The sequence below is a fragment of the Mus musculus genome, chromosome 2 (assembly GCF_000001635.26).
Source record: "Mus musculus strain C57BL/6J chromosome 2, GRCm38.p6 C57BL/6J".
NCBI lineage: Eukaryota > Metazoa > Chordata > Mammalia > Rodentia > Muridae > Mus > Mus musculus.
Window position 1 is genome coordinate 151,996,397 of NC_000068.7, and position 25,407 is coordinate 152,021,803.

Genomic DNA, 25,407 nt, shown 5'->3' on the forward strand with positions numbered 1-25,407 from the left:
CTCCCTGCCCCCACCCAACACACCTCTGTAGACGCAGGCTTTGCGCCCCTGGCGGCTGCTTTATGAACTGCAGCGGCGCCTTCGCGCCTGGACTTCCTACTCGAGGGCGCGGTCAGGAAACTGCGCCTGTGGTGTGACGAGAACCTTCCTTCTTGTGCGACCTGGCCAGATGGGGACAGGTTGGTCTCTACTTTTGGGGTTCTCCAAGGAACGTGAGCCCCACCTCGAGTTGCCCGAGGATCTACATATTTGCAGGTACCAGTTATGGATGAGTTGTTCTTTTGTGTTTCTTCATGAACCAGAGTCTTTTCTAGAACATGTATTTAGGGGAGGAGGGGGCAAATGCAACACTGTGTGTGTGGGTCAGAGGGCAACTTACGGAAATCGATTTTCTCCTTCCATCATATGGGTCCCGGTGATCAAACTCAAGTTTGGCAGGCTGGGCGCAGGCGCCTTTACCTGATGAGCCATTTGACGGCCCTTTAGTTTTGTTTTCAGAAAGACATAGCAGTGTCTTGTTCTGGAGTCCACGCTGGCTTTTGATTCTGCTTCAACTTCCCGAGAGCTGAAATTACAGGCCTGTGTGACCGCTCCAAACTTTGTAGTTGCGATCTTTTCAGATAAATGAGCGCCGGCAATGGGCGGAGCTAAGCTGATCCGACAAGAAAGAATCCCTGGCGACAGGACAAACAGGTTGCAGACAGGAGCACTTCCTCACCTTGGCTCCCCAGGAACTGTCCTATCCAGAGGGCGCCCCACCCACCCTTCTCGGGCTCCCAGCCCCACTATAAAATATATATATATATGTATATGTATGTATATATATATATATGTGTGTGTGTGTGTGTGTATGTATATGTATATATATATATACACACACGTATATGTATATGTATCTTATAAAGGGGTAAGCTGCTGGTGCATTCATCTCTGCTAGAAAGTGGGTTTGCCAAGGGCCAGAACTTTGAACCCTTGTTCACTTGTACATCCTAAGCCCTTCCCACGGTGCCAGGATTACAGCTAGCTATTAACTGAAGTTGTTGAATTAACTGGACTTGATAATGAAGCCCCTAAAGAAAGACATAACTTTTTTTCTTTTCTTTTCTTTTCTTTTCTTTTCTTTTCTTTTCTTTTCCTTTCCTTTCTTTTCTTTTCCTTTCTTTTCTTTTCCTTTCTTTCTTTTCTCCTCTTTCTTTTCTTTTTTTTTTCTTTCTTTTTTTGAGGTTTTTCTAAACAGGGTTTCTCATGTAGTCCTGGCTGTCCTAGATCTCGTTTTGTAGTTCAAGGTGGCCTCGAACTCAGAGATCTGCCTGCCTCTGCCTTCCAAGTGCTAGCTAGTATCAAAGGTGTGCGCCACAATACCTGGCTTGAGAGGTCTCTGACTTTAAGCACAAAAAGTAACTTCAGAATCGAGGAGTTGTTGGGGATGTAACCCAATTGGTAAAGCACTTGCTTAGCATGCACAAAGCCCTGGTTTAGATTCCCAACCCTGCATAAAACCAGGAGGCGGAAGGCTCAGACGTTCAAGGCCCTCTCTGGGGAGTTAAGGAATTTGAGGCAAGCCTGGGGGCACATGCTTGTCTCAAAACCAGAGGAATAAACAGACTGTGAGTTTAGCCCCTGTTCCTTAGCCCAGCTTGTGCATATAAACATTAAACTTTCTGTAACCTTTAAACTGCTCAAAGGATTTGGGGGTGTGACTCAGTGTTAAAGTACCTATCTAAACCCTGGGTCCATCCCCATCACCAAAAATGCAGGCTGTAGACTGGGAGGAAACTATTCAGAAGTAAAGGCTTTTTAAATAAACAAAAGCTATAAAGGACATTCTAAAGGATTGCAAGTGTCAGGGAGGACTCACACACAGGGAGGGGTCCATTCACGTATGCAGTGAACAGTGAGCCACGCCCACACAGCCCATGCAGGTGGCTGTTACAGACAAGACAAGAGAGTGCCTTAGTGGGAGTGGCACTTGACATTCGAGGATAAGCTTGGATCAGGCAGAACGGATGTCCCATTGAAGGATAAGGTGGACTACAGTGGCTCAGAGGTATTTCTGAAAGTAGCCAGGGCAAACTGGTAGGAGTCCCATAAGGCGTTGAAGCTTACTGGTCCCCAGTGGGAAAGGACTTACTTGGAATGATTAGATGAGCAGCACAGAGCCTCCAAGGGTTGATAACGGTTCACTGAAATAGCAGTACCACGTGGAGCACCTGCGAGAGGCTGGCCACTGGCTGGGCACAAGGAGGGTGGTTGGAATGGAGGGAATCCCTACTGGACCTGGGAGGACAGCATTCCAGGGCACTGGAGTAGCCTCTGCTAGGGAGGCTTCTCTTTCAGAGCCAAGCCTATGTCCCTGAGGCTAACACGTTTGGCCTTGGTTCAGGCTCTTCACGTGTACTGACAGACACGTGTATGAATAGGAGACACATCCGCGAGAGGAAGCCCAGCCAAAGTGCCACAGAATCTGAGGCTAGGAGCAGGGTCAGGGGTGGGATCGAGTCCAGGAGGTTTCATGACAAAGGGGCTTGGGAGGGGTGGTGGCACCCAGGTTATCAGGGAGAGGAAGGCAGAGCACACGAGTGAAGATTCTCTCATTAGAGAGCTAAAGTGTCCTGGTGATAAGAGCTGTCTATGTAGCCATCTATTGTGTAGATACACTATGACTCTTGGCCCGCTTTCACAGGTAGATGTAGATTCTGTGGCCAAAGGCCTCAGGCTGCTTCTGCAAGCCTGAGAAGGACTGGCTCAAACTGTACCAAAGATGGAAAGATAACTGCTTGGGGTAGGATAGGGTGAGAGATGCGAGACCAGTTGCTATCTTCTAGGTACACTTTGAGTAGTGTTTTCTGAGCCGCATAGCACACTGCCTGCTGAATGGGGGTGGGGGTGGGGGGTGGCAGGTCTCTGTCACAGAGGGATCTCTAAGAGCTAAGAGCTGCAGACAGTTCAGAAAGCTGAATTGCTCACAGAAGGCCATTTGAAAGGAGGCTGAGTTCCAAGACTTGTTGGACACTCCCCCCTCCTCCTCCCCCCCCCCCCCCGGTTTGGTTCTGACTCCAGGCCTAGCCCATGCTTCCTGTTACATTTCCCTTGGAACAAGCATATTCCTTCCCGAGTCTCAGTTTCCCCATCTGTGAGATGGGGCAGAAAAGCATCCCCTGCCCTGCAGGTTTAAGTTACTGTTGCCCAGACACCAGAGGCTTGAGGGTCCCCCCAGAGCTGTGTGGCTCCATTCAAGCCCTCACTTTCCTCATCTGTACAGAAGTGCTCATGTAATAAATTTCCAAAGGCAAGAGTGAGGGGTAATGGCTAACTTACTTCTGACTGCAAGAGACTCTGCCCTACCCCTGACTTGTTCCCGAGGGAAGGAGAGGGGCGGGATGTAGAAAGCTCAGGTCCTGCGGGCTGCAGGCAGTGGTTCCTGAGTGCTGTCACAGGGCCACTCCCGGGTCCCGCCTACCTTCCTGCCACCAGGGCGGGGACAGACAGGTGCCGCCACAGACTTTTGGAGTCACCGTGCAGGCAGACCTCCTTGACTCTCGGTGAGTGGCGGTTGGGCATGGGCAGGGGGTGTTGGGCAGGGGACAGCGGGTGGCCTATGACCTTTCCCCTAGTTCCCGACAGGAGGGCGGCTGGGATAAGCGGAACAGCTGTGGATAGTGAGCCGCCCTTGCGCTCCCAGCCCGGCGGCCCTGCTTGGTGTTGGATGCTAAGCAACACCTGTATCCACCTGCCCAGCTTCAGCCACCTGGCCTGGGTGCACAAGGTCCCACCAGTCTGGGGATGGCTCTCCTCCAAAGTTCGGCTGGTGTGGGAGGCCGGATGCCTTTCCTAGCCTGCAGGGAGGGGAGGAAGGAAAGGAGCCTTGAGACCTACTCCCTCCCTCCTTCCCTGAGACCTGGGTCACTAAGCCATGACATACCCAGGCCCTTTCACGGGTGGGACCTCCTAGGAGGCTCAGAGAAGATGAGCAAGTGACCCGAGATCATAGATGGAGAGAGCACAGGCCTGCATGGCAGACAGCTCTCTGAGATCAGGATGGGCAGGGTGCCACTGCCACCAAACTGCTTTCTGGGTGTGTGGTTGCCCAAACAAGTCTTTGCAAAGGGAACTTGAATTGGCATGAGTTGGGGGCCATAGGTGAAAACTCCTGTCCTACTTGGATGTGGGAGGGCCCAGGCTCCTGGCCACCCCGTAGCAGCTCCTGAACCTACACCTCCTCTTTGTCTCTGCCTCTGCCTCAGCTTCTCCTGTCCCCTCTGTTCCAGCATCTTTCCTTCAGCCTACTTCAGGGTCTGTTGGCTCTCTGGGCCCCAGTGCCCTGTCACCCACCCATCAGTCACTCTTTCACTTTTCCTCACCCCCTTTTCAGCACCCCACCCCCTTCCCGAGATTGGCTTTCTGGTCCCCTGCTCTGCTACCCAGAGCAGGTCCTTACCCCATCCCCAGGGCCACCTGCAGGCCAGGGCCGGCTCTCTCCAGTCTGGGCCCCCTCCACTCAGTGCCCACCAGCTGCCAGCCTATCTATGCAGAGAAAGCGCCCAACCATGGCGTCTGGGTGTAGGGTGGCCCAGTCCCTTGCAAGCCAGATGCTGCCTCCGCATAGGAGTAAATACCCCCACACATACCCCAGTTCCCATGGGAGAGCTCTGTACTGACTGATAGACACAGATAGATAGGTTCCTTGACTAGCTGGCTTCTGAGGATCCTGAGATGGCAGGCTTCGCACAGGAGCCAGGAAATTGTTACAGTTCAGGACCAAGGTCAGGCCACACAGGGGAGGAGGCGACCCAGTGCCACACAATGGGGCTGTGGGGCTGCTGACACTCAGTGTTTGATGTAAAAGTAACAAAGAGGGTGGTGTAAACTTGCTTAGCATACACAAGACCTTGGTTCACCCCTGCAAAGCACACACACAGACACACACACTCACACACAGAAGGGCCAAGCCTAATCTCATCCTCTGATGTCCCTTGTCACCACTTGCTTCTGGACCTTGCCTCAGTCAGAGCCCTTGTCTTGTCTCTCCCCAAAGGGATCCTGGCACCCAGGAAGCAGCTCTATCTTAGGGCCCATGTCTCTGGCCCCTCCCCTCTATCTTACTCCTGACTACCTGGCCCCAGAGACTGAAATTTTAGGTCACTTCTCTCCTCATTCTTTCCTGGTGCCTGCTTTATAGTCCCACACACCCCGAGCAGCTGTGTGACCTCTGACCATTTCTTTTTCCTTTCTGAGCCTCGGTTTTTTCTTCTGTGAAGGAATGGAAGTCAATCCAGGACTGCAGAGAGGCTGCAGATGTAAGGGGTTTAATACAGGTGGATCCCAAGCAGCCATGATGGCTCAATGTTGGTCAGGACCCTGCTTCATTTGTGGCTCCCTGTCACAGTCCTCACTGCAACCATCAAGACTGGTCTTCCTTCACCTAGGAGGGGTCAATGAGGACACATCCACACTGTCCTTGAAGGGCTGGTGACTTCCTCTCGGCTTCTCTGCCGCTCTTAATCTTAGAGCCACAGTCATGCTAGCCCCAAGGCTAATCTTAGAACATGGAGAGCACCCTACACTGGTTGACCATCTCTACCTTGGACCCTCAGTCCCCAGACTCCTCTGACACCCATATTCTCACCTCCCAATTCTTCTTGGCTCTGAAGTACTCGACGCTGCCTGGAGCGGCTCTGCATTTTGATTTTCTGTTTCCTTGGTGACAGATCTATTCACATTCCTAAGAGCAAAGACAATTGTTCAACTAGGTATAGGCACCCAATAATGGCAGGTTACATACCCGAGTGAACAAGAGCCAAAAGGCCTCTGAAGATAGGGCAGAAAATACAGACACTGGCCCATGCATGCCTCATGACCCAGGCCTGTAGTAACAGCTTTTAGGGAGGCTGAGGCAGGGGGGTGCCTGTCTGGACTATAGAACGAGATCACAGCTGGCCTGGACAACTCAGTGAGACCCTGTCTCCAGATTAAAAGGACAAGCAGTGGGGCTGTGCATAGATAGCTTGGCGACAGAGCTCCTGCCTGGCATACATGGATCTCGGAGGTCAATACCTGAGCCACACCCCAACTCACGCTCATCTTTTAAACATGTCCCTGCCACACTTGGAGCCTTCATTGCTCTGAGAGCAGCAGTCTGACTTTCCTACATGTTGTCCCCTCTTCCTGGGACATCCCCCTCGATGTCAGCCACTTCAAGTTCCTTACAGCGACTTCAGACTTAGAGAGCAGGATAGAGCAGACATGGGGACAGACCTTGATGGAACTCTGCCTATCTCTCCTTTCTCGTGACAGTCCTAAACGGGAAGTTACTCCTCTAATTACTGGCTCCCTCTGTTCCCTTTATCATTTATCATTTGTCAGGAAGTCAGCAGAGCAGTGACTGGCAGGGCTAGAGCACCAGCCCAGCAAGGGCGCTAGGAAGGCTCCCCGGTGCAAGGTCTTGCAGGAATCTGGGTGGAGAAGAAACTGCAGTTCAGTACAGCTTTGAAGGTGGGGCAGGAGCTTGGAACTGCCTGTCTCCATCCAGGTCCTCTAGCAACCCTGGGGTCAGGCCAGGGGAGCCCTGGGTGAGAACGAGATAGCCTCCAGGTCTGGTCCCTCCTCTTCTCCCATCTCCTATATGATTTTCTGATCCTAGGTGGGTTTCCTGAGTAGGGACCATGGAAAGGAGCCCACAAAGCATCAGAGATTCCCGGTGAGGTTTGACCATGAGAAAGCTCTAGAACTACTAGAACCAAAGGGGATTCATGAGTGTGGTGGCAAGAATATATCCTGAGGCAAAAGTGGAAAAAAAAATCTGGAGCTCTAGGCTAGCCTGGGCTAAATAGTCAGAGTTTTGTCTCAAAACCAAAGCAGGAAGAAAACAAAAAGAGTTGGAGTCTGCTTGTGGTTACCCAATTAGACAAGTGCTGGCATGGGACCAGCTCAAGGGCACATGAGGAGAGGAAAGGGGTTCCCCCTTACTCTGTACAAGGAGGAGCCCTCTGGAGTGCTACAGCTCCCACAAAGGCACATGCCATATGCTGGCTGGGTGGCCTTGGGCATGTGACTTTGCCTTTCTGAGCCTCTTCTTCCTCACCTGCTCATCAAAGACACTAGTGTGAGACGGGTAAACTTCTTTTGCTATGATTATCAAAAAAAAGTTACATCTGCTGACTTTTCCAAATCATGTGAAAATTAACATGCAACCATGGAAATATAGCATCCTGGAGATGGTAACCTGTTCATGGGTCAAAGACCTACCTATGTGGGGTTTTTTTTTCTCTCTCTCTAAATTGTTTATATCCTTAGCAAATTTGTTTCTGGGGTTTTCAGTTGTTGGTTTGCAACAACTCTTTATATATTGAAGAACCAAGCCTTTTATCTGATTTAACCCTATCTTTCCCAGGTTATCATCTGTCTTTTGACCATGCCATTGATTTTTTTTTTTTTTACAGAAGGTATTTTGTTTGCCTGTTTGCATTTACTGTGTTTGTGAGTTTTGACATTTTGGAAGTTGGATATATAAATCTTTTCTTTTATGATGTGAGGATTTCTGAGTCCTGCCTAGGAAAACCTTGCCCAGTTAAAGGTTATCTGTGAACAAATGCAACTGTATTTTCTGCTAATACTAAGCCAGCTTGTTGATGATGAAATTGTAACTGTCTCACCAGGTGTCCTCCACCAGTCCCTCTGCAGCCTGACCTGGAGGACAGGATATCGTCTGGCCTGGGCTGCCCACAATGGCCTTCCTGACACACCTACTGGTCTGCGTCTTTGGCATGGGCTCCTGGGTGGCCATCAATGGGCTCTGGGTGGAGCTGCCCCTGCTGGTGACTGAGTTGCCCGAGGCCTGGTACCTGCCTTCTTACCTCACTGTGGTCATCCAGCTGGCCAACATAGGCCCCCTCCTGGTCACCCTGATGCACCGCTTCCGACCCGGCTGCCTGTCTGAGGTGCCTGTGATCTTCCTTATCCTGTGCGTAGGCACGGCTGCCTGCATTCTCCTAGCCTTCCTGTGGAACGTGACCTCCTGGATACAGGGTGGACAGCATAGTGTGGCCTTCATCGTCCTCACCTTCTTCCTGGCCCTGGTGGACTGCACCTCTTCTGTCACCTTCTTGCCCTTCATGAGCCAGCTGCCTACGTACTATCTTACCACCTTCTTCATAGGCGAGGGGCTCAGTGGCCTCCTGCCTGCCCTGGTGGCCCTTGTCCAAGGCTCCGGTATCACCACCTGTGTCAATGTCACGGAGACACCAGGGACCACCTTGAACACTATGGAGACTCCCATCACTCAGGTACCCTGTGTGGCCCGGAGCCATTGTTGTACTGTGCTTTGTCCCCAGTGTAGGGAAGGGAAGATGGGCTTCCATTATTTCCCTTACTTGGCATAACTACATATTCTTTTATTTATTTATCTTATTATTGTGTGTATCCTGACACACACATGTGTAGGGCCACAAGCCACAGCACAAGTGGACAGCTCTGTAGAGTCAGTTCTCCTTCCCACCTTCACAAGGGCTCTAGGGATGTAGCACACGTCGTCGGCCTTGCATGGCAACGTGCCTTCACCTGCTGAGCCATCTTGTCCACTAAGGGCTACACATTAAAGTGTGTGGGGTGGGCAGGAGGCAGAAAGACCATTAGAAGTGTGTGAGTGTTGGAGCTTCATACAAGTTTGAGATTTAAAGGTGATAGAAATTAAACTGTCCCAGACAGCAGACAGTGAAGGGCAGGGGCATGGAGCTCTTCAGGGTGTGGAGGTCACTCTGGGAGGGGAGAGGGCTGATGAGCAAAGGTGACTTGTCATCAACTCCGATGGAATCTGACAAGTGACAAGACAAAGGTGGGCTATTTCAGCCCTGAAAATGTCCATACCCCTCCCCAGCGGGCCTTGGGGAACTATGACTTTGTCCCAACTCAACTGGTTTAGAGTAACTGGTACTAAAGTCTGTCTTAGAGTGATGTGTTCTGGTCTTTTCATTAGATTGGGGGCTTTCTAAAGGACTGGGGGAATGAGAACCTAAGGTGGAGATGTCTCTGACCCCCTCAGGCCCAGGTTTTTATCTTCGAATCTGTGATGTAGCAATTGTTTCTGACGCCTCGGCCTCCCCCAACGGCATGGCTGACTGCAGCTTTGTTTCTTCACAGGGAAACCTTAGCCCTTCCCTGCCGTCGCCCAGCTGGCACCAGGAGAGCCGCTACCTGGCCCCTCGCTTCTCGCCACTGCTCTTCTTCCTACTGCTGTCTTTCCTGACAGGCTGCTGTCTGGTGGCCTTCTTCCTCCTGCAGAGGCAGCCCTGGGGACGGCAAGGCTCCATAGAGGACCTCCTCCACTCCCAGGTCACCCTGCACTCTATCAGGCCCCGAGACACAGAGGACACCAGCTCCCTGGGTGCCCCTGTGAGCAGCCCAGGCAAGGGATCAGTGGAAGCCAGTGTGGCTTCGCTCCGCCCAGCCCAGCTGGCCTTCATCTACTCCGTGGTGGCCTTTGTCAATGCACTCACCAATGGCGTTCTGCCCTCCGTGCAGACCTACTCCTGCCTGCCTTATGGGCCTGTTGCCTACCACCTGTCTGCCACCCTCAGCTCCGTGGCCAGCCCCCTCGCCTGCTTCCTCCCCATCTTCCTGCCTAACAGGTACCCCACCCCGACCCAGGGAACTCTAGTGGGGATCACTTTATTTCAGAACCCCAAATGCTAAGCCCCACCTGCTCACTGGCCAATATATGAGGTAGTTGGTGATATGGTCTCCCAGATGTATGAGGTAGCACAAAGCTTTGCCTCTGTGCCTCCAGGGTACCTATCTGAAAAATGGGAGTGACAATCCTTCCTCCAAGGATGTCTGGGAATGTGATATGGGTGGTTCTCAGTGTTCTCTATGAGAGAAATGGAGATGGGTTTGTTCAGCCGTACCCTACTGCCTCTGGCTCAGCCAACCCCATCAAGTTGCACTTCTAGGATAGCTAGGCAAGGATGTGATTGAGGCTACCAGAGTGGATGTGACCCTGGCTCAAAAGTAAAATGAGTCTTGACTCCCCCACCCCCACCCCCAAGGAGAAACATCCACATTGGAATCTCTAAGCTTAGGGGACCTGGCCTAGCTGCCACTGCCCCTCCTACCCTCTAGCTGTTCAGATTTGCTACAAACACAGACCCACCTGGGACCAAAACAGGGGCAGTGATCTGAGGGAGTCCACCAGTTCTCCCTAGGGCTTCAAACTCTGGGGCAGAAACAAGTTCTGCGGGACACAGGCTTGGTCCTGGAAACCTGGCAATAAGAGAGAGGGGGAGGGGGAAAGAGAGAGAGGAAACGACGGAGACACGTACAGAAAAGCTGGGGTCAGGTGGGCTATGCTCACTCTGATGGAGGGAGGACATGTCCTACACAATCCAAAACTCAGCATGTCTCTTCTGTGCAGGACTTGGAGATGGTACTAGTTAGTCTGGGTAGGTGGACTCTGTAGGGAAGCAGTCTCAGGTTGTCGAAACATAAGAGAAGCTGCCGGTGATGGTTTCCGCTAAACACTCATTCTTGGACCAGGGGAAGGCTTGGCCAATTTTCTGAGCCTCACCAAAGGAGAACAATATCCTCAGCTGCCAGCCAGATTCTGAGAATTTTGGCATCACCTCCAAGCCCATGGTTGCCTTCCCCAAGAGCAAGGGAAAGTCCTGGAGAAAGGATATCACACCCTGAAGGGCCCTGCAGAGATCAAAGCTCCTTCTGGTGGCTTTGACAAGGAGCTGGTGCCACGAAGGAAACTATAGCCAACAGTCACAGCTGGGAAGCTGCCCAGCACCTGTGTTCCTCCCACGCCCCAGGTGCCCACCACACTCCCACTGTGCAGGCAAGGATAGGTCAGAGATGGGTCAAGAATCAGTCTCTAGGTGTGGGTGGATGAGCTATGATCTGGTATGAAGATATGAGGTCCTTGACACCTCTCAGGGTCCCCCTTACGCTAAGTAGCCTGGGATTTTTTTTTTTTTCTTTCTATCAAGGTCTAACCTCTAACCTTGGAAGCCCAGGCTACTCCCTGTCCATGAAGGGGACAGGAGGCAGGCTTCTCAACCCCTTCTATGCCCTTCTTCACTTCTCCACAGGTCGCTGTTATTCCTGGGGGTGCTCACAGTGTTGGGGACCGGCTTTGGGGCCTACAATATGGCCATGGCTGCTATGAGCCCCTGCCCTGTCCTGCAGGGTCACTGGGGTGGAGAAGTCCTTATCGTAAGTATCCCCTCCCACTCTCACTTCCCAAGCCTGGAGAACCCCAAGGAAAACCCTTTCTGTTAGCCTAAAAGCATGAAAACAGGGCTTAGGGAGGTGGGGTTGCTATGGATACCACTTCTCCCACATGTGTCTTAGAGAGAGACACCTGGGTTTCCTTTTACCCTGTAAGGATGACTCCTGTGACCCCCTTAGCCCTCCAGGGTCATCTCCATAGGACCTCCTTGTCGTCAGGGGTCATTTCATCTCCCTTAGCTCGGCGAGGCTTCTCTTTCTTTGCACTAGGGCATGCCCTTGAGCACTCTTCCCTTCCATCTCCCCTGGTGGCCTTGTCCCGGCAGGTGCTCTCCTGGGTGCTGTTTGCAGCCTGTCTCAGCTATGTCAAGGTGATGCTGGGTGTGATCTTGCGTGACCGGAGTCGCAGTGCCCTCTTGTGGTGTGGGGCAGCGGTGCAGCTGGGCTCTCTGATTGGTGCCCTGCTCATGTTCCCACTGGTTAATGTACTGAAACTCTTCTCATCTGCCGACTACTGCAGCCTGGACTGCTCCGTGTAGGCTCACTTGGCCACCTCAGGACACCAGGTACCCCCATCGGTGAAGGTAAAAGCCAGAAGAGCCCAGCGACACTAAGGATAACAACCCTTTGCTCCATTTTTCATCCCCATCCTCCACACCCCCACTCCAACCTTGCATGGTCATAGATCGGGGTCTGGGGAGCTGTTAGGCCAGGCCTGAGCTTTTTAACACAAAGGCCTCCTTCCAACCTGGAGTTGCACTGTGCAGCCCCTCCTCCAGCACAGTGCCCGTTGCTTATGAGCCCCAGTTGCAGACTTTGTTCTCTGTCTTCGGAGAGATCCGTTTGTAGCATTCAGTTGGAGGCAGCCTAAGGATGTTAGGGGAAGACTCCTGGGAGGTTTAGCTGCCTCTTGCTTACTGTGAGACCTTAGGGAAGTTTCGTGATTCTCTAGGCCTCTGTTTGCTCGATTAAAGGAGGGGTATAGTAAACAGCCTTTCGCTTGTAGGCTTAGGCATCTATCAGGTTCTCCTAGACCCTGTCCTGCATGGACACCCTTCTTAATACAACCTGGAAGTGATCGGAGGACTTGGGAGGGACCCCGCCTCCATTCCTTTTCTGCATCCCAAGCCTGTTGTTGGTCCTGGGTCCCAGTACAGCCCTCTGCCTTCCCTGTCTCCCAGAATGGTGAGACCCTGAGATGAGTTGAAGGGGGTCCTGCGTGCATCTGAGTGAACCCCACCAGGACACACAGTGGACAGTGCGGACCTCAAAAGGGGTAGCTCAGGCAGGATGAGTTTCGTCTGTAATTATTATTTTGTTTTGCATTTTGTTTCTTTTTGTAAAAATTAAAGCTGTCTATGCTTTTACATGATGGGCTGTGTACACACAAGAAGCCTGGTGAGGGCTACACTGTATCAGCCTAATTCTAATCCATTTTCAGTCAAGGTCGAGAACCAAGGAAGCAAGAGCAGAGAGAGGCCTGATGCCCACCCACTTTTTTTTAGACTGTTGTCTTACTGGCTTGTACTACCTTGCACTCCTCTTTATTCTTAAAGTAGGGCTGGAGAGATTGTCCAGCTGTTTAAGGCAAAGTCCCATGACCAAAAATCAAACTACTTAAACGGTGCTTATCCAGGTACTCTTGACTTGTGTGCTCACGCGCGGCGGGCGGGAGTGGGGGTGGCACTGGTGGGTGGTACAGGCCTGGCCTGGAATACCCAGCACTCTGGAGACCGAAGCAAGAGAATGAAAAGTTCAAGAAATCCAGCCAGGAATAGTGACACACACCTTTAATCCCAGCCTTAAGGAGACAGAGGCAGGCGGATCTCTATGACTTCAAGTCTGCACAGTAAGTGAGTTTCAGGCAAGCCAGGAAGGGGCAAACAGTGAGAGTTGTCTTAACAAACCAGAACGGCGTGTACACACACATACACGAACACGTTCATTGCTTCCTGTTCACCCTTCCAAAGTAACAGGAAATACAGAGACTTCCTTCTTGGACCTCAAGATACCGAGAGTCACAAACCACGGTGCATCTCATGCCTTTTGGTTCAATGGAAACAGAACCTGCTCATTTTTTTTTTAACTTAGGTTCATTAGTACTCTACTGGGGGTGCCCAATTATTTGTCCACATTTGAAGATACTAGGAGCAAAATGAAAACTAAAATCTGGTGATCCTCTGCACAGGCAGAGGGGAAAGAAAGCAGTGTTGTTATCTAAGGAATAAGTTGCAAATCTGGCAGCCATGGGTATCACAATCTACTACAGAGATATGAACACAAAGGCTGGGCATGGATCGCAATGGCAGTGTGATCGCGTGATGCATGCCAAAGTTCCGTCCCAATACCGTTAAAAAGAAAAAACAGTTTCTGGACATTGTAAACAGAAAAGTCCTCCCTTTACATAGCCAGGTGGGCATGACCCATCACACAGATACTCTCAAATATCTAATGAGGAATGCTCAAAAAAGATGACTGGACAAGGCCATTGGTCACACAGGACATTCTGAACTCCCCTGGCAATTGAGTGTCCATCATTGTCAGCTGACTGTCTTTATCCAGGCTCATATCTTTATGACAGGTATTCTTGCCCTGAAGTAGGCATCTGCCCTCCTCAGGAGGCTAAGTGACCAGGTGCAGATTTCCTTGATATTCTTGGTAAAAGCCGCCAGGTCAGCAGATGTTGTGATAAACACCGCGACCAACCTGGGAGGAAATGGGTATAGGGACCTGGAGCCCGAACCAAGGAGGAAGGACGTTTACTGACTCACTCTCTCTGCCTTATCTTCACCCAGCTTTCTGTACAACCCAGGGCCACCTGCCAGGGTGGCACCACTCACAGTGGGCCGGGTCCTCCCACATCAATCATTAATCGAGCTGATTTCCCTCAAACATGGCAACCTCTCTGTTGAAACTCCCTCTTCCTAGGTGACTCTCGATTAAGTTGACAAATCAAAACTAACCAGGACAGACTCCTTCAGCTTTCAAATCGACCCAAGGCTCAAACAGACAGAATTGAGATGTTTTCTCCATAGATACTCCGAAGAAAATGAAAACTGTCTCATCTTCGTGTATCAGGGAAAGTTAATTTGTTTGTAGTACGAGAGAGCAAGAGAGCGGAAGCTAGGGCCTTGTCCTTGCTAGGCTCTCTCCATCCCTCAGCTGCCCTCACCCCCAGCCAGAGTACACTCTGTGTTTGCACTTTCCCTTAAACAGCCAGTCAGGATGTAGCCATGGGTATCCAGAGAGCGGCATAGATGAGGAAGATGGTCCAAGAGTAACAAATGAGTACAGAGGGCACAGCCGTCTTGGCTCACGCTCTGTAGAGGGAGGATAAGGAGAGTGTGTTGACATTTGGGAAGTCACCTCCACATGGGGATTTGGTCTGGTTTGACTGTCACCCCATCTTAGGAGCCTCCAGCTTGTAAATTGACCCTAGGCAGCATGATTCAGCTTCTCAGAACACTGTGGGAAGAGCTTCACTCCCAGGATTCTTAGGGGTGGGACCGAGTGGCTGTGTGTGTGTGTGTGTGTGTGTGTGTGTGTGTGTGTGCGCGCAGTGTTCAGTACCATCTCTACAAGCAGGGAAGTGCCCTGATCACCACAGACCCTTGATGCCCCTGAGCTGTACCTCTGCCCATCCCACCAGCCCAGGGTGAATCTGGCTGGCTAGTGAACTCCCAGGATTCACTGTCTCGGCCTCCTAAGCACCGGGATTACTAAAGCATGCACCCCCACCATGCCCAGCATTTTAAAGTATGGGTTCTGGGGGTTGAATTCAGGTTAACACTCTTGCAAGGCAAGTACTTTACTGACTAAGTCACCTACCTCCCCAGCCCCAAGTTCAGCCTTGAGTCTGGCTCAAGATGTGGGGTGCTCCTATAGCCAACCAACAAGGTACCTGCCAGCAAAGAAGGACTGTAGTCCTAACTGCTGGGGAGGCCAACACAGGAGAGTCCTTGGAGCCTCAGGGAAAGCTGGGAAGTATAACAATGCCCTGTCCTTTTAATAAATAAGAAAGCAATCAGGCCTCTGGACTCAGCCTGAGATTAGCTTGGAGTTTAGCTAAAGATGCTGTCCCCAGGCAGGTGGGAGCAAAGTGGGTGAGCCTGAGAAGGTGTGGGGGTGGGGGTGGGGGGCGCAGAAGTACCTCCTTGGACATCCAGAGAACAGTGTGTTGCCCTGAATGTATTGTGTGGGGTAACCTTGAAAGGAGCACAAAAGGTGTAAAGTAGCTAAGGCTCCACTGGGGGGCTCAGTGGAGAAAGAGCCAAGTGCCTTGGCTGGGTGAACTGGGCGAGGGCCAACACAGAGCAGAAATGTGGACTTTGTTCTTCCTTCTGCTCTTGTAGGAATGCCTTTCAGGACCCAGTGACCCCTGGAACAAAGGGACTCAGGAACAGGACAGAACAGCCAAGCCAGCAAATGTAAGGCATGAGGGGAGATGAGAGCCAGAGCCAGTGTGAGATCCCTACCTCTGCCCAGGAACCCCAATGAGAGCCACTTCAATCCCTCAGAGTTCGGGGTCTCTCGGAGGCAGTCTATCCTGCCATTTTGTTGGTGTGGTACCCCCAGGGAGATGTTCAGAATGGCCCAGAAGAAACATGAGCCAGACACCAGTCCATACACTGGTTCCCTGGAAAGCCCGACCCAGGCAGTCCTACCTTTGGTCTAGGCAAATCCGGTTCCCTGCCCAGAAATCTTAGATTCCCACCCAGTTCCTGCACAGCTGGTCCTTCCTTCCTGGCCTGGGGCAACCCAAAGCCTTACAGGGCAAAACACCCCCACTGGGTGTGGCCTTACTTAAGCCTTTAAAGGCTTCTGTGTGTGTGTGTGTGTGTGTGTGTGTGTGTGTGTGTGTGTGTGTGTCCATCCCTGTCCTAGCCTGTGCACAGAAACTGGCCAAGGCTGAACTGTTCACCCTGCACTCCACCCTGCCTCACCCTGAGAAGGTTCACGAAGGACTTTCACGCCTTAGTTCCTGGAACTAAGGAACATGCAGAGCAGAGGAGTTTGCAAGTAAATGAAGGGAGCAGGCTTGAAAGTCGAGGATCAAGTGGAATTGCCTGAGTGGGCTCCACAAGTCCACATTAGCCTCAGCATGCAGAGAATCACAAGAACTGCCAAGGGAAAGGCATGGAAGTCTGGGGCCAACAAGAAAAACCTAGAGGCCTTGGTGGCTGGCCCAGGTCAGAAGTAGAACCCCTACAGAGAGGCAGGGAGGGAACCAGAATCTCATCTTGCAAATGTGCAGATTGGTTTCTGACCACAGTCTTAGCGATTTTGAAAGAGGTCAACTTTCCTAGAGCCTCCACCCAGACAGCCAATTTCCTCCTTTTAGTTCTGGGAAACCTTGGCTAATTCTAACCTACAAAACTACAGTCAATTTGAATTTCAATCCATTGATCACCGAATAACCCAGAGTGGCCTCAAACTCTCCATCCTCCAGAAAGCCAGGGTCAAGGTGTGTGCCTCCAGCCCCACACTTTCAGAGCTGCTGCTGTGCGGTAGTTTTTTGCAGCATCAGTAGAAACACCGGTGTTTCCTCTTGAGATGCCACAACTCTTGGAGTCCTTGTGCATCCTGATGGCCACAGAGCATGCCAGGCTGTAGACACTCAGGTCCAGATGAGAGAAGGACCAGCGTCCCCTGGAAAAGGTGCTGCGCATTCAGGATACAAAATGATTGACAGGGAGGTGAGGAGATGCCTCAGAGGTTAAGAGTACTTAATGCTCATGACAAGGACCAGATTCAGCTCCTGGCACACACATTGGGCAGCTCCCAGACCCCCTGAAACTCGAGTTCCAAGGGATCCAATCCCCTCTTCTACCCTCCTCGGACACCTGCAGTCACACGGCAGGTCCTGACACACACACGTGGTGCTCGCTGGCTCTGAGTTCTTCCTAGTGAGCTGGGGTGTAAATGCCACGATTCACACTAAAGATTCATCCAGAGGAAAGAGGACCTAAGAAGAAGGAAACAGAAAATCAGGCCAGGATGGCTTTGGAGTCCAGTACACACCGTGTGAAACAGGCACATACATTTCTTTGGGGCTGGTCCACCCAAGCACCCCTACCTACCCATCTCCCCAGAGATCTGCCCTGTCAGCCATCAGCATCATGGCTTTAAAGGGCCTTCCATGTTTAGCCCCATGCCAGGGCCAGAGGCCACGCTTGCCTCCTTCTGTGATAGGTTCTTCCACAAAGTGGGCTTCTACCCTCAGCTTTCTTTGTTCCTTTCTCACAGAATCCCTCTGAAAGAATTCCTGTCCTCAGTCCAGGTTTGTGCACAAAGAAACCAAAGCTCAGTGGGTGTGGCGGCCTATACTTTTAATTTCAGGAGGCATGAGGCAGAGACAAGTGGATCTTTGTGAGTTCAAGGCCAACCTGGTCTACATAGTGAATTCCAGGACGGCTAGGGCTACAGAGTGAGATTCTGTCACAAACTAACTAACTAACTAACTAACTAAATCCCACCAAATAACAAAAAGGAAGGAAGGAACAGGGCAAAGCTCAGGGGTCCAACAGCTTGCCTGGGCCTCAGCACCAGTCTGGTTTCCTAAGCTCCCAGAGGGAAAAACTTCAGACACAGCAGGGCAGCAAGCAGTCAAGAGCTTAAAGAGCTGGGCAAGATGGCTCAGCAGGTAAAGAGGCTCGCTACCAAACCTGATGACTAGAGTTCAATCCCCAAAACCCACTTGGTGGAAGGAGAAGGAAGAAATTCCCACAAATTGTCCTTTGACCTCCACACACATCCTGTGGCACAAGCCTCTCCACCACACAGAGGATAACGTTTTTGTTTTGTTTTGTTTTGTTTTGTTTTGTTTTGTTTTTTAAGATTTATTTACGTATTTTATGTATGTGAGTACACTGTAGCTGTGCAGACGGTTGTGAGCCTTCATGTGGTTGTTGGGAATTGAATTTTTAGTACCTCTGCTTGCTCTGGTCAGTCCTCTGCTTGCTCGGGCCCAAAGATTCATTTATTATTAAACATGAATACACGCTAGCTGACTTCTGACACACCAGAAGAGGGCGTCAGATCTCATTACGATTGGTTATGAGCCACCATGGGATTTGAACTCAGGACCTTCAGAAGAGCAGTTAGTGGCGGCGGCGGTGGGGAGGGTTTGGGGGATTTTTGGGATAGCAGTGGAAATGTAAATGAAGAAAATACCTAATTAAAATAAAATAAAATAAAATAAAAAATTTAAAAAACAAAACAAAGCAAAAAAAAAACCCCAAAATTATGAAATCATTAATGCATAGATCAATTACCATATATTGCATAGATTCACTATCAGAAACTATATAAGAATATCAATAAATGTTTTATCATGAAGTGAAAAAAAAAGAAAAAGAAGAACAGTTATTGTTCTTACCTGCTGAGCCATCTTGCCAGTCCCAAGAATAACTTTTTGAAAAGGAAGAGTTGGGGCTGGAGAGATGGCTTAGCGGTTAAGAGCACCAGCTGCTCTTCCAAAGGTCCTGAGTTCAAATCCCAGCAACCACATGGTGGCTCACAACCATCCGTAACAAGATCTGATGCCCTCTTCTGGAGTGTCTGAAAACAGCTACAGTGTACTTGCATATAATAAATAAACAAATCTTTAAAAAAAAAAAAAAAAGAAAAAAGGAAAAGGAAGAGTTAGACTGCAGTGACAAGGAAGCAAGAATACAGTCCTTAGAGAAAGGGCAGGCTGAGCCCAGCACAGCAGCCAGACCCCATCCTTCTCTCTGCCTTCCCCAGCCTGGATGCAACCAGGAAGGAGACTGCTTGCTTCCAAGGCCCCTTTACCCAGATGTGTTAGATGACCTCCGCCCCCTCACCCCCCACCCCCCCCTACCCCACCCCCGATCTGAGGCTCAAACTCAGGCCATTGGGGCTTAGCAGCAAGCTCCCTACCCACTGAGCCATCTCCCTAGCCCTGCATTGTCCTTTATGTCCTGGTTTGGAGGCTTGTTGGCCAGTCCCTCTCAGAGCTAACGTACGACCAGCAGCCTGAGCCTGGCTTCCTGACGTCTCACCGGGTGCACGGTGGCCCAGAACAGAGGTCACAGTCCTCTGGCTTCCTTGTGTCAAGGATTGGCCAAATTAAGGCAAACGGGGTCTGAAGGGGTCTGATGAAGCATAAAATTCTGGGGCAGGATTTAGACTCAAGATAGAACACCCAGAGACAGAGGGACAGGAGCCCACCAGTTACTAGGTGACGAGAGGAGACGATGGTTTCCAGTGATTTTTTTTTCCCTTTGACACTTTTTTGTACTTTGAATTTTTCTTTGACTTTGCATTTTTTTTTCAAAATTCAATAAGATCTAAAGAAAGGAAGAAGGCTATAAGTAGCTCCCATTGTTTAACTCACCTTCAGCAGCTTCCGCTGGGCTGCCAAGGTCACCTGCACCTGATGTAGGTTTTTTTTTTTCTTTCAATACTTGGCTGTGTTTCCTGTGAGCTATGGGTTTTCTTTGTTTCAGAAGTTCTGACTTTAGACGGAGCTCCTTGTCCCCTGTGAAGAGTGACTTCTTTTCCTCCCTGGCCTAGTGGGCTAGGCTTTGCTTGGGGGTGGGGGGTGGGGGCTCCTGATAGTGGGCTGAGGCTGGGAGCCATAGAAACAGCGAGTTTGTCCCGCCTCCTCTCCTGGCTCGAGGCCAGGCACTGGACAACCTGGGTTCCAGTCCTGCTTCTTGCTCAGTTGCAGTGTGGTGTCCAGGGAGCTTGCTGTAACTCTTGGGGTTCCTATCTCATCATCTGAAAAAAAAATAGTTAAAGCAAGAAACCTGAGCTCAGAACCAGTGTGACCAAAATGAGGATAAACCCACGTTCCCGCTGCATGCCTGTCACGTTTCCTTCTGCTCTGTTCTGATCCGGAGGATAATTTCCAAGTCAGTACTCTCCTACCATGTAGGACCCTGAAGTCAAACTCAGGTTATCCGGTCTAACTGCTAGTGCCTTTAACTTCTGGGCCGTCTTCCTGGTCTGGTTTGTCTTTCTAAAAACAGGATCTCACGGTGTAACTCAGTATGGCCTCAAACTTAATACTCCTGCCTCCTGCTCCTTAAATGCTAGTGTGAGCCGCCACTTCCAGCTGCCGGGCACTAGTGCCTAGCAAGAGTTAGTGGATTTAATCTTCGAAGAATGACTGGGACAATGCCTGGATAGCAGCCCGGGATTCTTTTTGGAAGTACAAACCCCGCTGGCTAGCTTTCCACAGGGAAGCTTTCAGCTTGCCTCTTAGAGACAATGTAACACATGGGAAGTGATTGAGAGTAATGGCACAAGGAAAGGGTGGGGGCAGAGGGCCAAGGCAGGAGTCTTCTGCACACGTTCCTCCCATTCCCCGCCCTGCCCATGGATGCGCCTCTGCAGGTCCGTCCATCCATGACAAACTTGGCCAGTTTCTCCATCAACCAGAGTCTGAATAAGACTTTGTGAGCAAAGTGATAGAGTGGGTTTTCTAGCCCCAAGACCCCAACAGGCCTTGCCGCTTTGGTCATAGACTTTGAGCCTCAGTTCAAAGAAGGCATGTCTGAATGCATAAGGCAAGGTCAGCTGGAGGTCTCTGGGCAGCAAGCAGCACATCTGGCATGGAGGTCAACAGGAGGTATGGAGTCTGATCCTGTAGTGCCAAGTGTCTTAGTCAGGGTTTCTATTCTTGCACAAACATCATGACCAAGAAGCAAGTTGGGGAGGAAAGGGTTTATTCGGCTTACACTTCCACACTGCTGTTCATCACAGAAAGAAGTCAGGACTGGAACTCAAGCAGGTCAGGGAGCAGGAGCTGATGCAGAGGCCATGGAGGGATGTTCTTTACTAGCTTGCTTCACTTGGCTTGCTCAGCCTGCTCTCTTATAGAACCAAGACTACCAGCCCAGAGATGGTCCCACCCACAAGGGGCCACAAATTGACCCCTTGTCAACTTGACACACAAACACATCACTAGTAAACCTCAACCCTTACATTCTTATTCATCCCCAAGGTCTAAATAACTTTAAAAGTCCCACAGTCTTTACATATTCTTAAAATTTCAATCTCTTTAAAATATCCATCTCTTTTAAAATCCAAAGTCATTTTACAATTAAAAGCCTTTTAACTGTGGGTTCCACTAAAATAGTTTCTTCCTTCAAGAGGGAAAATATTAGGGCACAGTCACAATCAAAAGCAAAAATCAATCTCCAACCATTCAATGTCTGGGATCCAACTCATGATCTTCTGGGCTCCTCCAAGGGCTTGGGTCACTTCTCCAGCCATGCCCTTAGTAGCACACGAGTCGTCCTCTAGGCTCCAGATGCCTATACTCCACTGCTGCTGCTCCTGGTGGTCATCTCATGGTACTGGCATCTCCAAAACACTGCATGACCCCTTCAGTCCTGGGCCATCAATTGCAACTGAGGCTGCACCTTCACCAATGGCCTTCCATGGCCTCTCACAGTGCCGAGCCTCAGCTGCTCTGCGTGGTGACCCCTTCATGCCTTCAAAACCAGTACCACCTGTGTGACCCTTACACATTACCAAGTCCTGCTGCAGCAGGAGTACAACCTTGGCTATCTCTGGAACACAGCCTCTTTGTGCTTTCAGAAAACACTTCCCAGAAGATGTCACCTCAATGATGCTGGTCTCTTCTTAATCACCGCTAATGTCTTAGCTCTAGCTAACCAGCATCAATGGTCCCAGTAATGCAAAGTTTTTGCTTTAGTAGTTCTGGTATCTTGTTAATCACAGCTGATTCTTCAGCCCCAGCTAACCAGAACCACAGAATCTTCACAACCAAAGTAACAATGGCCCTGAAAAGAGTCTTTAATTTTCCCTCTGAAATTTCACAAGCCAGGCCTCCATATTCTGCATAAGGCATAAGAGCAGAGGGAAACTGTTCTCAACATTATCTTCCAAGCTCCTACACAACATCTGACAGAGCTCTTAACACTGAATGGATCTTCTAGCCCAAAGTTCCAAAGTCTTTCCACAGTCCTTCCCAAAACATGGCCAGGTTGTCACAGGAATACCCCACTCCGCTGGTACCAATTTGTCTTAGTCAGGGTTTCTATTCCTACACAAACACCATGACCAAGAAGCAAGTTGGGGAGGAAAGGGTTTATTCAGCTTACACTTCCATACTGCTGTTCATCACCAAGGAAGTCAGGACTGGAACTCAAGCAGGTCAGGAAGCAGGAGCTAATGCAGAGGCCATGGAGGGATGTTCTTTACTGGCTTGCTTCCCCTGGCTTGCTCAGCCTGCTCTCTTATAGAACCAAGACTACCAGCCCAGAGATGGTCCCACCTACATGGGGCCTTTGCCCCTTGATCGCTAATTGAGAAAATGCCTTACAGTTGGATCTCATGGAGGCATCTCCCCAACTGAAGCTCCTTTCTCTGTGATAACTCCAGCTGTGTCAAGTTGACACAAAACTAGCCAGTACACAAGGATATGTTAGTGATTTCTCCCTCCACTCCCCCAGTAAAAAACAAACAGGAGCCAATCTGATACAACTTACATCAGATTGTTACATCAGGGTCTTTATTCTATACCAGCTAGCTCATCCCTGCCCCTCCCACTCCAAACACACAGCAATCACACAGGACGATTTTGGGAGGGGGGGGAACACCAAATATCTATCGGGGCAAGGCTTTATAGTTAGCAGCAAGCAGGGAATATGTGTGCAAGCATCTAGTGTGGACTACACGAAGCTCAAGAAGAAGGAAGACCACAGTGTGGATACTTCAATCCTTCTTAGACGGGGGAACAAAATACCCATAGCAGGGGGGAGGGGTGCTGGCGAGATGGCTCAGTGGTTAAGAGCGCCGACTGCTCTTCCGAAGGTCCCGAGTTCAAATCCCAACAACCACATGGTGGCTCACAACCATCCGTAATGAAATCTGATGCCCTCTTCTGGAGTATCTGAAGACAGCATATAATAAATAAATAAATAAATAAATAAATAAATAAATAAATATTTAAAAAAAAACCCATAGGGGGAGATACAGGGACAAAGTTTGGAGCAGAAATTGAAGGAAAGGTCATCTAATAACTGTCCCATCTGGGGATCCATTCCATACACAGTTACCAAACTCAGACACTATTGTGGATGCCAACAAATGCTTGCTGACAGGAGCCTGATATAGCTGTCTCCTGAGGGGCTCTGCCAGTGCCTGACAAATACAGAGGTGGATACTCACAGAGGTGGACTGAGCACAGGGCCCCCAATGGAGGAGCTAGAGAAAGGACCCAAGGAGGTGAAGGGGTTTGCAGCCCCATAGGAGGAACAACAATATCAACCAACCAGTACCCTTAGAGCTCCCAGGGACTAAACACCAACCAAGGAGTACACAAGGAGGGACTCAAGGCTTCAGCCACATATGTAGCAGAGGAAAGGTAGTGTGGTCTTTAATCTAATTTGCTGGTGCTGGGAGTCATATCATAAACTTAATTTCTGCTCCCCTCTGCATTGGTGGTCATTAGGCCGGGGGTGGGCTTGTAACCTGGGGGTGCAGGTTTGTTGGGTGAATAACCTGAAGACACTGGTCTTGTTGGAGATTAGCCTAGAGACAGTAGCTAGGCTCAGGTTTTGTTAGGGGGCAACTTGGAAACTAATGCTAGGTACCAGCCTGTTAGTTTACCTGACTTCAAACTTAGGTCAGGGTCTCTAAAATGGAGTCTAAACTTACAAGATTTGGCCTATTAATCCCAGCTTCACACCCAGCTCTGGGAGACCCCATGATGAAGTGTCAGGCTGTTTGGAACACAGACTATGGGTGCGTGGAAGTGAGCTTGTGCATAGCAAACAGCTCCTGCCGGGCTGCACTGGATGCAATGTGGAATGTGACCATCAGGGGTCACTGTCACTCAAAAAGCAGGGCAAGGGTGGGCACGTACCCGCTGGCAGGAATAAGCTGGGATCCTCAGAGGAAGGCTTTGGAGATGAGGCCCCAGAGAGGAAGGCCCTTCATCATGGCCAGCCTCACACCAGAAAGAGACTTCTCACTTACAGTTAGAATCGAACTGTAGAGGTGAGGAAGTGACCTCATGTCCTAGCTTACGTAGCAAGTGCATAACACATCTGGAATTTGATCTGTGCCTGGCCATCTCTGATATAATTTCTTCAGGGAACCTCTCTAACCCAAGTCTCTCAGTCCAGCCCTGGCGTATCCTCCTCATTATCAGTAGTTTTGATTTCTCCTCTCCCTGCCTAGTGGGACTAAGGCACACAGAGAGGTTACTTGCCTAAGGCCACGCAGACAAAGCATGAGTGTTTTGCCCTGCACAGCTCAGCTGCTGGGAGCAGGCACAAAGTAAAGCGTGGTATCCATCCATATACACGTTCCCCCCGCCCCCATACACACACACTAATGCTCCCTAGGCCCATGCCCTAAACTAGGGCATGTGGCCCCTTGGGTTCATCTATGTGAGCAGAAGCACAAACTCACCATGTTCTCCTCTGTGACACTACTATGGAGCCATATCTACGGTGATGGTCAGGGGAGGCCTCTCTTGTAAGGACCCCCTGCTAAGGTCCCACAGGTACCTTGTCCTTGCAGCCCAAGGGCCTATGGGTAATCCCTTCCCCTGTACTCCCACAGATCCACCCAGGGGAGTGGCAGGAACAAGACAGGCCAGAGTAATGGGAAAAAAGAGTAAGCCATCAAGAGGCCAAGATAAGGGCTGGAGAGATGGTTTAGCAGTTAAGAGCACGTGTTGTTCTTGCAGAGGATCCAGGGTCCACTCCTGGCTCCCACGTGGTGATTCAAAATTCCACTTCCAGAGGATCTGTTGCCCTCTTCTGACCTCTGTGAACACCAAGCATGCACGATGCCCTCTTCTGACCTCTGTGAACACCAAGCATGCACGCACTGCACATGCAGGCAAATCACTCACTCGAAAAATAAAATGGGTGAATCTAATTTTTAAATAACGAGGCCAAGGCGAGGGTCAAGGGATGGTGGTGGTGACGGAGATGGCCAGGGTGGCTTTGCAGGGAGGGAGGATATGGGTCTGACTATACAGGAAAGGAGGAAATGACAGGACTCAAGGAGTCTGACACGTGGGCATGTGAGAATTGTCATCATATGTAATCCAATGTGTTGATATCCCATGTCAAAAGATCAGTTGTTACATGTCAAACCCTAGCAACTTAAGACAATGGCAAGCATCCATGTCTGAAATCATTGCTGGTAATCAGTGTTTGTGGCTGCAGG

The 25,407-nt window shown here is 50.3% G+C and overlaps 1 protein-coding gene across 3 annotated transcripts; it reads left to right on the forward strand.

The window, feature by feature from the left end:
- Positions 1 to 114: 114 nt before the first annotated feature.
- On the forward strand, positions 115 to 12,862 carry Slc52a3 (solute carrier protein family 52, member 3). 3 transcript variants are annotated; one of them, NM_027172.3, is made up of 5 exons: positions 115 to 255; positions 7,656 to 8,282; positions 9,136 to 9,623; positions 11,085 to 11,208; positions 11,550 to 12,862. In NM_027172.3, the coding sequence occupies exons 2-5, from the start codon at positions 7,725 to 7,727 to the stop codon at positions 11,760 to 11,762; spliced, it is 1,383 nt and encodes a 460-aa protein (NP_081448.2). In that variant the 5' UTR covers positions 115 to 255; positions 7,656 to 7,724; the 3' UTR covers positions 11,763 to 12,862. The 3 variants fall into 3 exon arrangements, with proteins under 3 accessions (NP_081448.2, NP_001158291.1, NP_001158292.1); NM_001164819.1 differs by lacking the exon at positions 115 to 255 and adding an exon at positions 3,470 to 3,542; NM_001164820.1 differs by lacking the exons at positions 115 to 255; positions 9,136 to 9,623 and adding an exon at positions 3,470 to 3,542.
- The last annotated feature ends 12,545 nt before the right edge of the window (positions 12,863 to 25,407 follow it).